This window comes from Phacochoerus africanus, chromosome 8 (genome assembly GCF_016906955.1).
Source record: "Phacochoerus africanus isolate WHEZ1 chromosome 8, ROS_Pafr_v1, whole genome shotgun sequence".
Classification (NCBI taxonomy): Eukaryota; Metazoa; Chordata; class Mammalia; order Artiodactyla; family Suidae; genus Phacochoerus; species Phacochoerus africanus.
Genome location: NC_062551.1, coordinates 96,892,701 through 96,907,275, shown reverse-complemented (window position 1 = coordinate 96,907,275; position 14,575 = coordinate 96,892,701). Strand labels below are relative to the sequence as shown.

The 14,575-nt window shown below is 51.1% G+C and overlaps 1 protein-coding gene across 1 annotated transcript in view; it reads left to right on the top strand.

Moving 5' to 3' along the window:
* Positions 1–13,777: 13,777 nt before the first annotated feature.
* IMPA2 (inositol monophosphatase 2) overlaps positions 13,778–14,575 on the top strand; it is a 29,889-nt gene continuing 29,091 nt past the window's right edge. Inside the window, exon 1 of the mRNA XM_047793664.1 lies at positions 13,778–13,966. Within this exon, the coding sequence (XP_047649620.1) occupies positions 13,871–13,966 (96 nt within the window). The 5' untranslated portion in view covers positions 13,778–13,870. The remainder of the gene's footprint in view (positions 13,967–14,575) is intronic.

Sequence of the window (14,575 nt, the reverse complement as noted above, 5' to 3'; positions counted from 1 at the left end):
AGGGCTAGGATCCCACGTTGCTGTGGCTGTGGTGTAGGCTGGTAGCTATAGCTCTGATTTGACCCCTAGCCTGGGAACATCCATATGCTGCAGGTGCAGCCCTACAAAAGCCAAAAAAAAAAAAAAAAGTAAACCGAAGCTCTGACTAGCAATTCACAAAATCTTCTCTACAACCAATTCCGGTCTGTTTTTCAAATCTATGAGTACGTTGACTATACTGAGATGTAAAACGAGAAATCAGGTAGAAAGCAATCAGCAAAGTGCCTGGTACATGTAAGTAAGCAGTAAATGGTAATTATTATTATTGAGAATATTGTAATAATTCCAAACACGCCCAGATGAACAATTTTAACATGACCCAAACTGGCACAACCAGACTCTATAAACAATGAAGTGATAGAATAGGAGGTAAGCGTCACCACACTTCACAGAGAAAGAAAAGGAAAAAAGGAAATCTGGTTGAGCCTAGAACAACAAGCTTAAGGAAATACAGGGACCAAATGAACATGTTATGTTTCACCACCAGGAAGCAATCTGATGGGAAAGTCTACAGCCAAAAAGACCTAATTTCTTTATTCAACAAATAAGCAGCATCACAAAAAAGGGGGGAAGGAGGACAGGAAGGGGGGTCTGTTGTTCCACAGCAGGCTTGAAAGGCGCATCAACCAAATGCAGTTTGTGGGCTTGGACTTGGTCATAATTGGGACAAACTAGCTTTTTTTAGGAAAAAAATCATTTTTGAAAAGATTGGGAAACTTGGACATGGATTGGATGTCAGATGATAAAGAATTATTGGTAATTTTGCTATAATACTATTGTGGTTCTATTTTTTAGGATTAGAAAAACATATTAAAGTATTTACAGATAAATTATATGATTTCTGGAATTTGCAGAAAGAAAATTTTAAAGTAGGGACATGGGAGAAAAAACAATATGGCAAAATGTTGCTAAAGCCGAAGCAAGGAGATGGGTGTATGGCACCGAAGCTGGCAGAATAATGGCCCCCAGAAGATGTCCACAGCCTCATCTCCAGACTTGTGAACAGGTTTCCTTATCTGGCAAAAGTGACTTTGCATGCATGATGATGATTAAGGACCTTGATATGGGGTCAATATCCTGGATTATCCCAGTGGATCCAATCCAATCACTTGTGTCCTTACAAGTGGAGACGCTTTCCCAGCTCTCTCAGAGGCAGAGTAAGGATGTCCAATCCATTCAGACTGCTTACAAGCACAGGTAACACTGCAGCCAGGAACCTTGTAAATAACAGAAGTTGTGGGAGCTGCAAGTTCAAGATCAAGGATCCAATATGTGTCCTGTGAGAGGTTTTTCCCAGTTCATAACCACCTTCTCAGGGTTTTCGCTTGGGGTCGGAGTGCTCTATGGGGTCTCCTTTATGGGAACAATAACACCATCCAGTAGGACTCCCTCTCAGGACTGAGCATCTCCCAAAGACCTCACCTCCAAACAACTTCACACTGGACATTAGGATTGAACATATGTATTTTGGGGTGGCACAAACATTCAGTATAACAGAGGATCAGAGGTGCAACCTGACAACGTCTTTGAAAATCAATAAAGGAAACCGCAACTGAAATTGGAGTTCGAAACGGCCTGCAGAGGGCGCACTCACTCACTGGCACTCGCCTTCCTTCGCATGCACCGCCCTTGATGTGCATGCACTGACCATTATTTGCATGTCCCACAGGAAGAAGGTACCTTACTCTCCCAAACAGGAAATGCACAATTTCACTCTTCCTGATGAAGAATTTCTTCTCACACAGCATCAGTCCAACCAACGAGAAACACCAAAGCTCAGCCAATGAGAAACCATCCCCACCTTTTTCCTATAAATTCAGGCTCCCCTCCTTTGTTCTTTGGGACTTGCCTGAAGTTCAACATCGATTTTGTGACATACGTTGTAGTTCCTTTCTGTTCTGATTAAATCCATTTTGCTGGTAAAATAATTCCTCTATTATTAGTTTTAGATTAACAGACTCCACCAACTGTTGCTGACCTTAGAAATGGAGGAAGGGGGCACAAGCCAAGGTATTTAGGCAGGCAGCCCCTAGAAGCTGGAAGAAAGCAAGGAAAAGGATTCTGTTGCAGAACCATCTTGACTTTGGCCCATGAGACCAGAGCTGTACTACTGCCCTACAGAACAATGAGATAATAAATATGTATTTTAAGTCACCACAATAGAAAAGCAACACAAGCTTTCATTATATTCCCTCTACTTTTGTGTAAGGGTAAAAAAAAAAATTGTGGCGTTCCCGTTGTGGTGCAGTGGTTAACGAATCCGACTAAGAACCATGAGGTTTCGGGTTTGATCCCTGGCCTTGCTCAGTGGGTTGACGATCCAGCGTTGCCATGAGCTGTGGTGTGGGTTGCAGATGCAGCTCAAATCCTGCGTTGCTGTGGCTCTGGCGTAGGCTGGTGGCTACAGCTCCGATTCAACCCCTAGCCTGGGAACCTCCATATGCCGCAGGAGCGGCCCAAGAAATGGCAAAAAAAAGACCAAAAAAAATTGTAATGCTTGTTTAGTCCATAAAACATAGACCTAACTGAGGGATACATTTTAAAGTACTTCATTTATACCTGAAATATATGTCACATCTGTGGCATGTGGAAGTTCCCAGGCTAGGGGTAGAATAGGAGCTGCAGCAATTGGCCTACACCATGGCCACAGCAACACCAGATCTGAGCCATATCTCCAACCTCTGCCTCACCTTGTGGCAATGCTGGACCCTTAGCCCACTAAGCAAGGCCAGGGATCGAACTTGCATCCTCACAGAGGCAAGGTCATGTCCTTGACCTGCTAAGCCTCAATGGTAACTCCCCAAAGTGACTTTCTTAAATCCCCACAAGTAAAACCAGCCAGAGCCATCAGTGTGGAACCACTGCCATCATATCCAAGGATTTCAAGTACTCACAGCTGGAGCAGCTGGACTGAGCTTGGAATAGTTGGAACCAAGCAAAGAAAGCAGCAAATCCAGATCCACAGGGAGTTGAGCTGCTGCTGAATCCCTGAGGAGCAGGGCACTAAGGGAGCCCATTGGTGCCGGGGTCTGGCAAGGGCCCAGGACTGGGAGCAGGGAAGGCCACTGTCCAGACCAGCACACTGGGTGACTCCAGAGCAGGGGAAGAGAGGAGTCCAGGTGTACGTGAAGCGCCAGGGCAGAGGTAGCAATCCAGATGGCAGTGGAGAGGTCAAGGGTCAGCGCCTCTGCAGGCTGCACAGGGGTCAGGGAAATGATACTGGCAGTGTCACCAGGGCCAAGTTTTGGACCTCCAAGGCAAGGTCCAGACTGCACCCTCCAAGTCTCTTTAGGGAGCAGAGGCACCTCCAGACTGGCGAGTAACAGGGTGTTCCAAGCCCGGCACCCCAAAACCACAAGAACTTGAGCTCCTTGGCCAGCTGTCCTTCCTCAAAGCACACCTCTGTCTCTGCACGACTTCAAAGGTGGCAAGTTCACACAAAGATATTCATAGAGCTATTCCACTCATGCTCTTTGCTCTGGACGCATGGCAGATTCTCCAGAAGTTGTTTTTGATAATAAGAAAGGAGAGGGAGAGACAGAGAGAAAGAAGGAAGAAGGAGGAGTAAGAGTGAACAGATCAAAGGAATGAAAGAGGGAAAGAAATGAGAGACAAAGCTGAAAAAGGGAAGGGAGAGAGGGACACAAGTTTGGTGGGGACACACACATCCCACTGTGATCACTCTAAAGAAATCAGCTGTTTTCCAACTATGCATAGTATCTTAGCCCTTCCTAGAACAGCCTTTCTCATAAGAACAAATAATAGCTGTGACAACCTGCACATCATGGTTTAAAATTATTTTTATCTCTAAGGTAAATTATACTTAGCTTTTCTCAGAAACATTATCTAAGAGATAGAGGGTCTCAAGGCAAATAACTGCCAGTCAGAAGTAGTAAAGGTGATGGGGTCAGGAACTATCTTCACTGGGGCCAGTTCATTCTTTAAAGATGGAAGGACCACAATGTTCCCAGCAGGTGGCACCAGCTGCCTCTGCTGAGACAAGACTTCTCACCCTGGGTTCCATTCAGTGTCAAAGAGGTCTCTTCTAGCCAGATAAGGGGTTGGGTTAGGAAAGAAATCGGCAAGGTTCCAGGAGATGCTGAGCAGGGAATCTGGAGGCTTTTCGATGTATTTCTCATGTTAAACTGTTTAAAAACATGCATTGACCTGATATTGATATTCACACCATTGTGAATAATGATATTCACATCATTTGGGCTCTGAAAAAGTTAATTTTTTTCCAAGACAGAGTTAATTTAAATTAAGATCCCAAAGACAACAAAGTACCAAGAATTAGGACATCTGAAAGTATTTTTATCTGATAGGATAATTAGTGAAGGGCTCATACTGAAACTAGCTTTCCCGTAACAAAGGAGAGAGAAACCAATTCTGAAGGAAACCCCGGGGAAGGGAACCTAGGTTAGAGATTCCTGGGATCAGCCAATGTTTCTGCTGCTTCGCTGGTGACTTACAGAGACCCGGAGCATCCAGCTTGCATTCTGAGCTCCAGGCTGTGCATTTCCTACAAGTGAGCAAATAGCAGGACCGAAAGCCTTTCCATCTCCAGGCGAGAAGTAAGCTTCTTTGGGAAGGCAGGGAACATCACAGGTTATCTTGGGAATCATCCTCAAAATCTGGAACAGGGAGTAGAACTTCATTAGTCTAGTTCTTACATGTGTGGGCTCATAGGTTTCCAGAGAAAGAGGAGTTTGGCAGTCCAGATCCATGACTAATTTCCAGTGAAGATCTGTGCGGCCACTGTCCCTTAGGCCTCCTTCCCTGTAGACCACCTGCCCCGTAGGCCTCCCATCCCTTAGGCCAGTGACATTTGAAACTTCTGCAGCTGCTTTTACGGTCATCCTGCCACCAAAACTTTACTTTTGAAAGATAGTTTAAAGTGCAAAAGTAATACATGTGAACGGCAAGATGTTTGAAACCACTGAAAGCTGTAAGAAAAGAATACAAGGATTGAGAAGGTATTGATGACATATTTCTAAGGAAGAGCTGGTGTCCAAGGCCAGGGGGGTAGGACCCTGTGTCTGTGCCTGGGGAGCACCTTTTGAACTCTGAGATGCAGAAAGGATGGTGCCTGTGTTATACGGAACGAAGTTGTCTTTATACAGTTTTGGTAGCAAGTTTTTGGATCACACGCTGTTTTATGTCTGCTTTGATGCCATTAGCGTGTTTGATGGGATCAGGGCACCTGACTTGCTGCGGTGTGAAGTCTGATCTATCATGTGGACAAGAACACGAATGTGGTCGGGGGATTTTACCAGGAGGATTATAAACGTGCCAGGAGTGTTTGAAAGAATCAGATGTTACATTCTCAATTATAGCTTCAAGTAGCTAAGGTAGTTTAGTCAAGTTTAGAAATGCTATTTTGAGGGGAACTTAATCTGTCAGATTTATCCACAGGTTAAGAACCGATCTCAGAACTATCTTTGGATTTTCCTTTTTTCTTTCTTTCTTTTTTTTTTTTTTTTTTTTTTTTTGCCTCACCTGTGGCATTTGGAAGTTCCCAGGCCAAGGATCAAACCTGAGCCACATCAGAGACTTAACCCGCTGAACCACGATGGAACTTCCGGATATTCTAACATTATCAGGCCACTGAATAAACTAGCAAGTTTCATGAACTGAACAGAAAGATTAAAGAACATTTGGTTTCAACATCATCATTCGAGGTCATGAGGTATTGATAAAAAACATAAGCTTCTCTGCTCCACCAAACACTCATGAACAGACCTCTGGCCACAGTTTACAAAAGCAAGGGAGACCCCTCCCCCGTCCCCACCCTCAACCCAGAAAAGACCAAGGCTCTTTCTAACGACCTTATGATTTTTTTTTCTGATTAATGCAATTTTGGAATATTTTTATAACAGTAGTGTTTTCCAATGGATGTCTTTCCTCCTAAAAGGGCATTTTGAGAGAGAGAGACAGGATTCCCCATTCGTTCTTGGGAAGCTCAGTGAGTTTTGGGGGTTCCACCACTTGTTTCTCCTCTCATGGGGGAGGATGGTGCACCCCCTCCCCTGGCTCCTGCAGTGCTGCCCAACCCCTGCTAAGGGAAGACTCAGGAGAGGCCCTCGGACACGCCCTTCTCCATGGTTCCCAGACTTCTGGATTCCACACACCAGCAACAGCTGCACACAAAAACAAAAAAACAAAAAAAAATTTGGTGACCTACATAGATTTGTCCACCATTCACGTGGCCCCATGAGAGTGAAAAACAAAACCAAACCTGCCACTTCCCGTGCAAATCATTTTATTACCGGAACAGCATTTTATTGCCCAAGGGCAGAAAGGCCAGAACTTCGGCTAATGACAACGTTTTCTGTGAAATACACAGAGCTGAGTGTGTGTGGCTGTAAATGCCTCAGGGCAGACCAGACCCGAGCTGGGAAATTCAGCCCCTGGACTGGGCTGTGTGAAGTCACACCTGCTTTGCCTGGGCTGGCAGGGCTCTGTCACCCGCTGCCATATCATGCAGGCCCAGCTATGCTCCCCTGACATCCTCCTCCTCCCCAGCCCTGCTGCCAGGCCCCCTTCCCCCCCAGTGGGCAGAAGTGCCCGCCTCTTTCTCCCTAAACCAGCTATCCCCCTTGAGTAACGTGCCTGCAAATGATGGTTAAGTCAGCATTATTTTAGCATCCAAAGTTGTCACTGGGCCAGTCATGAGCCCAAAGACATCACTTGAGCCCCTCCCTTCTCCAGGGAGCAGCTGCAGGGAACAGCCCGCTTCCAAAAAAAAAAAAACAGAAAGAAGGTTCTGCTCTGGGACCATGGTCTTTTGTGGGAGGACATTTAGTAGGACTGTACCATTTCCATCATCTTTCCCACAGAAAATGTAAAAAGATACTTCTCACCCATAGAAATACTTCTTAGTGTCAGCCCCCAAACATTCTCCATGTAACTGTCTCAGGCAGAGCTGAGGCTTTCAGACACCCAGAGAAGCAATCTTACTGAAAAGCTTCCCAATGCGTTTGATGATTAAATAGAAGTTACATTAGTTTTCTATAGACGAGAAAAGAAGTTTTTTCTTTCTTTCTTTCTTTTTTCCCTTTTTTCGGCTGTACTCACGGCATATGAAAGGGATAGAATCCCAGCCACAGGCAGCTGTGACCTATACCACATCTTCGGCAATGCTGGATCCTTAACCTGCTGCACCACAGCAGGAACTCCCAGGAAAGGTTTAAAATATATATATATGTTCAATATCTTTTACCTTCTTTTAAAGATTAATGTTTTAGGAGTTCCCGTCGTGGCACAGTGGTTAACAAATCCGACTAGGAACCATGAGGTTGCGGGTTCGATCCCGGCCCTTGCTCAGTGGGTTAACGATCCCGCGTTGCTGTGAGCTGTGGTGTAGGTTGCAGACGCGGCTCGGATCCCGCATTGCTGTGGCTCTGGCGTAGGCCGGCGGCTACAGCTCCGATTAGACCCCTAGTCTGGGAACCTCCATATGCCATGGGAAGCAGCCCTAGAAAAGGCAAAAAGACAAAAAAAATTAATGTTTTATAGGACCTCTGATGATTAGAATACCTGTGCCATAATTGGGCAAACACTTAAGACACATTCATTTATTCAACAAATGTTTTTAAAGCACCTACTATGTGCCAACCACAGCACTGGCTTTGGAGATACAATAATGAAAACTCACCTTTTCCTCAAGGGGCTCAGGGAGCAGACACGTCTACCATAAAGGAGATGTGCTCCCAGGGCTTTCCTGGCTTCCTGGGCAGGTACAGAGCAGCGTGGGGTTGGGGGAGGTACCAGTTGTACCTGAACAATGGGGAGCGGCTTTCTTGGGGCAGCAGGCACCAGGGAAAAGGCCAGCCTGCCAGCAGTGGGATGGTGATGGCTGCAGAAGTCACACTGAGGAACATGGACGTTGTCCTGAAGGCTTGGGAGGTTACGACCTGCTGGTGGTCTCTCAGCTTTGCACTGCAGTTTGACAGTGAGGTTAAGACTTTGCAGATACATTTCCATTTGCCAGCTGGCCCCGCATTAGTCTCCACCATCAGGGGTGGGAGGCTGGGGGTAGGATCGCAGCCTCCTGTTGTTATCAACATCACCCTGGAAAACTGGCAGCTCTTTTCCACACCCTGAACCAGCCAGCCCTTGCCCTGCAGAGGTGGCAGCGCCCCAGGCAGCAGCCTCACTCCAGGCCCCTCTTGGCCCCAGCCTCCTGGCACCCTCCCAGAGGGCAGGTTCTGGCAACCCCAGCCTCCGCCTGTCTCCCAGCCCCAAGGCTGGAAGATGCTTCCTGCCCTTACTCTCTCAGCTGCCTCAGTTTTCTGTTTTTTACCTGCTTACCTGCTTTCTTACATTCAGTTTTCTCTGTTGAAACACACAGGGTTGTGTGTGTTGTCCTGACTTGACTGTGTCAGATACCATGCGGGGGGTGATGTCCAAGAAAGCAGACCCACAGCTCAGGCCACGGGCCCTGAGAGCAGTGCCAGCTCCTTGCTGATGAGAAGTGGCTCTCAGTGGCCCGGAAGATACAGCAGCATCACTACTAGTCAGATCATCACCACTGGTTCGTCGTGATGAAGTGTCTACTGGCCTGTCGTGAGAACCAAGTGGCTGCAGCGCCTGACCATTAGGGTGGCAATGAACAAACCTGGGGTGGGGGGACGCAACCGTGCTTGAGAAGGATCCAGCATCTGAGGGCCTGGCTACAGGAGTGGCCATTAGGAATCACCTGCAAAGTAGACTCAGTACCTTCCTCTTGGTTTGAAGATGTGCAAGAAAGACCATTTTGATCCCGAAGGCTTCTGAAAATGCATTTTTATTACTTTATTGTAATGGAGCATCTGGTGAACTAATACATGTCTGGACTCGGGCGCCTGCTGGAACATGTAGCACCACATGGCTTCGCACGCCTCAGCGCTCATCTCACAGGCTGATTCCTGGGGTTTGGACGACTTGTTCCCCTGTCGGGGTCCATGCCCTGCAGGCAACCATCTGTGTGGCTCGGGGGCCCCCAGAGCTCTGCTCCCCGGCTATCTGTAGCCCATCCCTGTGTTCAGGAGCTCTGCCTGGGAGAACTTCCCGATCCTGAACAATGCTCCCTCCCTCGCTTCCTACTGTGGATCTGTCCTGAGTTATGTACACTAAAGCCAGCTCAGAGGATCCAGAATTAGTGGAACCCATTCAGTGAAAAAAGCATAACAATTATGTTATAAATGTGAAAATGTGGAATTAGCTCAAAGGCTTTGAAGAGGCCTGTGTGAGCTTCTGTCCCATTAGAGCAAACCCACCCCTGTTCTGGCCCCTTCCTGAGAACTCTCGCCTTGTCCCCACCACACCCAGAAGCCTCTCCTTCTTCAAGTCCAGCACCCCCCACTCACCCAGATGTTCCCTTGGACACACTGTGCTCTGTGGCCACCCCCCAGAGACCTGGATAACTGTGTGGAGAGCTGTGTACACAGGGATGGGGTCTCAGGGGAGAATGGGAGGCCAGTGCCCTGGATGAAAGGGGAGCGGTCAGCACGTGCCCTTGCCACGCTGTGTCCCCTGTAGACGTGGTCACCCAGTGAAATGCCCTTAAGCACATGTTTAAGTAAATCACTTTTGGGAGCAGGCTGAGAACGGAACTAGAGACCCCAGGCCAAGCACCTGAGCACAGCTGGATGGTAACGCGTGTGGCTCGAACAGAGAACCCAAATGCCTGCCCGTCAGCCCAGCAGCCACCCCACTCGCAGCTACTCTGAGACCCAAATGGAGGGGTGTGCATTGACCCCAGTACATTTCCTTTGCCAGGCAAGCCACAAAATTCCTTGACCTTATTTGATCACTCATGGTGAATTACCTCTCAGGTTTATCAGCTCAAAACTGACAAATGTGTTTGTTCATTCAATTCTTTTTTTTTTTTTTAATTTTTTTTTTAGGCCACACCAGGGCATGTGGAAGTTCCTGAGCCAGCAATCAGTCCCACATCACAGCAGTGACCCAAGCCACTGCAGTGACAACACCAGATCCTTAACCCTCTGCATCACAGGAGAACGCCTGTTCATTCAATTCCAGAAGCATCAAGTGCCTACTAGATTCAAAGACAAAGAAAAGCAGATGATTGCATAATGTGACTAAGCGGCTGCCAGTTGGAAAAGCTGAGCAGCCAGGACCTGGAGGCTGAGGCAGGGGGAGGGAAGAGGGAGGGCTGGGAATGGAAAAGTACTGGTTCTGAGTTCCTGTGGAGGAAAGGTCTTCAAAGCCCCCAGACTAGGTGGTCTTGGCAGAGGCCCTGAGCCAGGCCTCATCTGGGGCAGCTTCCCCAGGAATGGAGGTACCTGGCCGGGCAGATGGACGTGCCCCGGAGCATGGCTGGGGTGTGGAGTGGGCGTCTGGCTGCTGAGGCTTGGACTGAAGTCCTTCCAGAAAATAGCAGTGCCCTGGCTGTGCCCCAAGTCCCCACCCTTCATGAGAACTGCCAGGTAAAACTTTGTAATGGCCTACGGTCAGCTCTGAAAAATCACACGTGGAATTCTGACCTGAGCCAGACTCTTCCTACTAGAGGTAAAGCAGGATGTGTGTTCTCAACCCCAGTGTTCCTGTTATTTGTGTGGCAGTCCTTCATTATGGCTGGGGGTGGGGGGAGGGGGTGTCCTGTGCACTGGGGGACGTTTGACAGTCTCCTTGGCCTCCCTCCACTAGATGCCAGAAGTTGTGACAGCCCCAAATATCTGCAGACGGGGCCAGACATCCCGGGGGGCAGCTGAAATAGAGGACAAGCCACTCAGAGTCTGTGCATGCCTTTCTACCTCTGCTACCTTTGTGGCAACGCCCTGCAATGCTTTCTCCACCCCAAACAACCCTCCTCTCCTCTTCCACTCCTGGGGCTTACCCCTACCCCTCCTCTCTGAAGCCCTCCCTGACCCCACTGCCCCTTTGCATGGTCAGGTCCACCCTGACCTTTGCACGGCATCTGAACTCAACAAACATTTCCACTCAGATCATCTCAGTGTCTCAGATGCGACACATCCATCCACACAGGTCTGGCGCTTAATGGGCACACGATCAGTGTGGAGGAGGGTGGATTCAGAGGATGGGACAAAGAACCGAGGGTCAGAGAAACGCACACACACACCAGCAGAGACCCAGGGCCTGGAAACAAACAGAAGGGGCATCCAGGGAGTGCTTCTTGCTCTGAGTGAAATGCTACTGAGAATTCAAGCTGGAAAAAGATGAAAACTGTCCCCCGTGTGCACCACTCAGGTAGGCTCTGGTGACACTGTGGAGCAGTCTGAGTGATGGGCAGATGGCCCACTGCAGGGGGCTGAAGACTGGCTGGGTGGGTGGCAAGGAGGTGGAAACACTTTCAAGGAGACTCTGGGGAGTTCCCGTCCTGGCGCAGTGGTTAACGAATCCGACTAGGAACCATGAGGTTGCGGGTTCAGTCCCTGCCCTTGCTCAGTGGGTTAACGATCCGGCATTGCCGTGAGCTGTGGTGTAGGTTGCAGACGCGGCTCGGATCCCGCGCAGCTGTGGCTCTGGCGTAGGCCGGCGGCTATGGTTCCGATTCGACCCCTAGCCTGGGAACCTCCATATGCCGCAGGAGCATCCCAAGAAATAGCTAAAAAAAAAAAAGGAGACTCTGACAAGATGAGAGAGGTGGTGACCACAAGGGGTGAAGATCAGCAAGGGACATTTAAGAAGCGAGAGACGTCAGCATGTTCAGGGCTGTTGAGAAGGATGGAGCCAACCATGGAGGGCAGGCAACAAGCAGACATGGTGGAGACCAGGGCTCAGGGATGCAGGGTCCAGAGGGAGAGCAGGGGTGACCGGAGCACACAGGGGAGGGGACTGTGTTGGAGGAGAGGCACCCCTTCCTCAGAAATGGCAGACCCACAGGTGCGGGGCAGGTGTTGTGTGTCCGCAGGTGAAGGGGGAGGGAAATCACCTTCTAGTGAAGCGCCAGGGGTGGGGGTGGGTGTGCAGTGTGAGGGCACGGGGACGGGGACAGTGAGCAGAGTAGGTCTGGAGATTCCTGTGGACAGAGAGAAAGCTCAGCTGGGCAGCACTGAAGCCATGGGAACAGAGAGAAGGGGTCAGCCCTGAATGGGCACTTCCTGTGTGCCAGGCCTTTTAAACAGCTTTTCACCTATGTCTCAATAACAACTTGATGAAGGTGGAATGTCCACTTTACAGATGTGCACATGAAGACAAGGTGAAGTGTGCCCAGAGGTCCCAGTGGCAGCCGCCTGGAGTGCTGTCTGAGGCCAGAAGCTGCTCCTGGGGTCTCTGGAGGGGAGAAGGAAGTGTGAACAGTCTAGGCCGGGAGTGGACTACTGGAGATGGGGTGCAGAGCTGACCTAGAGTCAGGCGAAGGCGGGCCAGGAGTTCATCTCAGGAAGGTCACCCTGGGGAGTTTCAGGAGCATGGAATTGGAAATAGTGTTCATTTAGTTTAAAGGTTGGACTGTAAAAGAATGAAGGTGGCTGGTTACTGAAGTACAATTTGTCTCCAGAGTCTACAGTATAGGATCCACAGGCATAGAGCAGCACTAAAGAGTGAGCTGGGGACATGGCACAGGACAAAGGAGTACCCCCAGAAAAGCCGGGCAGAGCTTGGAGAGTGGCACACCAAGGGGAGCCAAAGGACCTCACATGTTATCCTCTTTCTCAATGGGACCAGCAGGAAAAAGCACATTTTACGGTGGAAACCAACAAGAAGGAGAAATAATCCTGCAGAGAATGTTTCCTGCAGATGATTCTGCCAGAACAGAGCTTTGCGGGGTGTCCGGGGATGTTCTTTGTTGTGGGACCTGCACAATGCTGGGTGATAATTTAAATGTACAGCATTTGTTGGCAATCGCTTGTCTGCCTTAATTTAGCGTCTTAGCGTTATTTTGCTTGTTGCTGGGAGTGATCGCTAATGAAAACCTGCCGCAAAGATCAACTCTGAATACATTTGAAGTGAGGCATCCAGGGCACAGTCTTAAGGATTTTCAGAAACCAACTCCCTCTTGGGACACTCATGGAAAATATGAACAAGAAAGATGGAGCGGAGCCTGCCCTCAGCCGCCGCAAACCCACCGTAGGGGCAATTCTCCATCCAGGTTTCCCACTTGCAAGGTGAGGCGACCCAAGGACGAAGCCCTACAGCTCCGCTTAAAGCCTCCGTGTTGTCTGTTTGCCTCTACAAGTTGCTCCAGCGCTCGGTGGTCACAGACGAAAGCTGACGGTGTAAGGAGCGACCCCCGCGGGGTCCTCGCGGTCTCGGACCGCAGGCCGGCTCCACGTGGTCAGCACAGGTTAGAGGGTGCCAGGCAGCTCCTGAGCGCAAGCTCTGGGCCTGGCACTCGCGCCTGCAGCAGTCGGTTCCTGCCCACGCGGGAGCACGAGAGCAGCCGCTGCTCCGGGGGTCTGCTTAGGGAACATTCCTGGCTCATCCATACTCTCCGCGGGGAGCGCGGGCCCGGGGCGCTGCTGCGGCTCCTAGCCCCGCCCTTCTTCCGCCACGCAAGCCCGCCGCTTTCCGCTAGAGGGACGGAGCGCGCTCCAGGGTTCCTGGAGCAGTCGGGGCGGGGCCTGGGGTTGTTGGGGCGGGGCTCATCGCTGGCTGGGCAGGGAGAGCGACGCAGGCGGAAAGGAGCGGGGCACCAGCGGCGCGGGGCGGGGCCGGGCTCGGCGGAGGCGGGGTGAGGGGCGGGGCTGGGCGTCGCTACCCGCTGGGCGCAGCTCCAGGTCGGGTTCCCGCCTGTGCCCCGCCCCCAACAACGGGCCCGCAAGGCTGCGGGCAGGCGCGGCCCAGCCGCTGAGCAGCAGGAGGCGCGAGGCGATCGCGCAGCCTGGCGTCGGGGCGGGGGGCGCCGGCGGGCCCAGAGGCCGCTATGAAGCCAAGCGGCGAGGATAGGGCGGCGCGGGCCGGGGGCCCGTGGGAGGAGTGCTTCGAGGCGGCGGTGCAGCTCGCGCTGCGGGCAGGACAGGTGAGCGCAGCCCGGAGCGCACGGCGGGCGCGCTCGGACTTGGGGCAGAGTGGGCGCGGGGTGTGGGCGGTGGGTCTGAGACCCCGCGGGCTGGCGGGTCCGGCCACGCTGGGCCAGGCGACCGGGACTGCCAACCGCAGAGGGGCTCTGCACCTCTTCCTTACACCTGTGCACCTGCCGCCCCTGCACGGGCTCCCTGGGTCCCGCGGGTCGGAGACGCGGGCCGGGATCTGCGCGCAGAACTGCCGGGGAGGGTCGGGGCGCTGGAACTGCCTTGGAATTGATCCATTGGGCAGAACGTGGTGCGGTTGCCCTAGGTTCGAACTCCGCCGTGGGGAGGTCGAGCGGACGGCCTCTCCTCGCGCATCCGGAGTCTAGAGGGTTCCTCTCGGTATTTGGAGGAACTGCTACCCACACCGGAAGGGTGAAGGTCGAGCAGCGGAGCTGAAGAAACCTTCGTAGAGCAATCCCTCTCCTCTCACTTTAGTGTGTGTTCTGTTCCCTCATTTCCCTGGTGCCCGACACCTGAGGGGTCCTTAGGCCACGTGCGGCGGCGAATAGGGGTTTGGGCTCTCCGGGACTGTCCCGCGCGGGGTGGGGCGGGGGGGA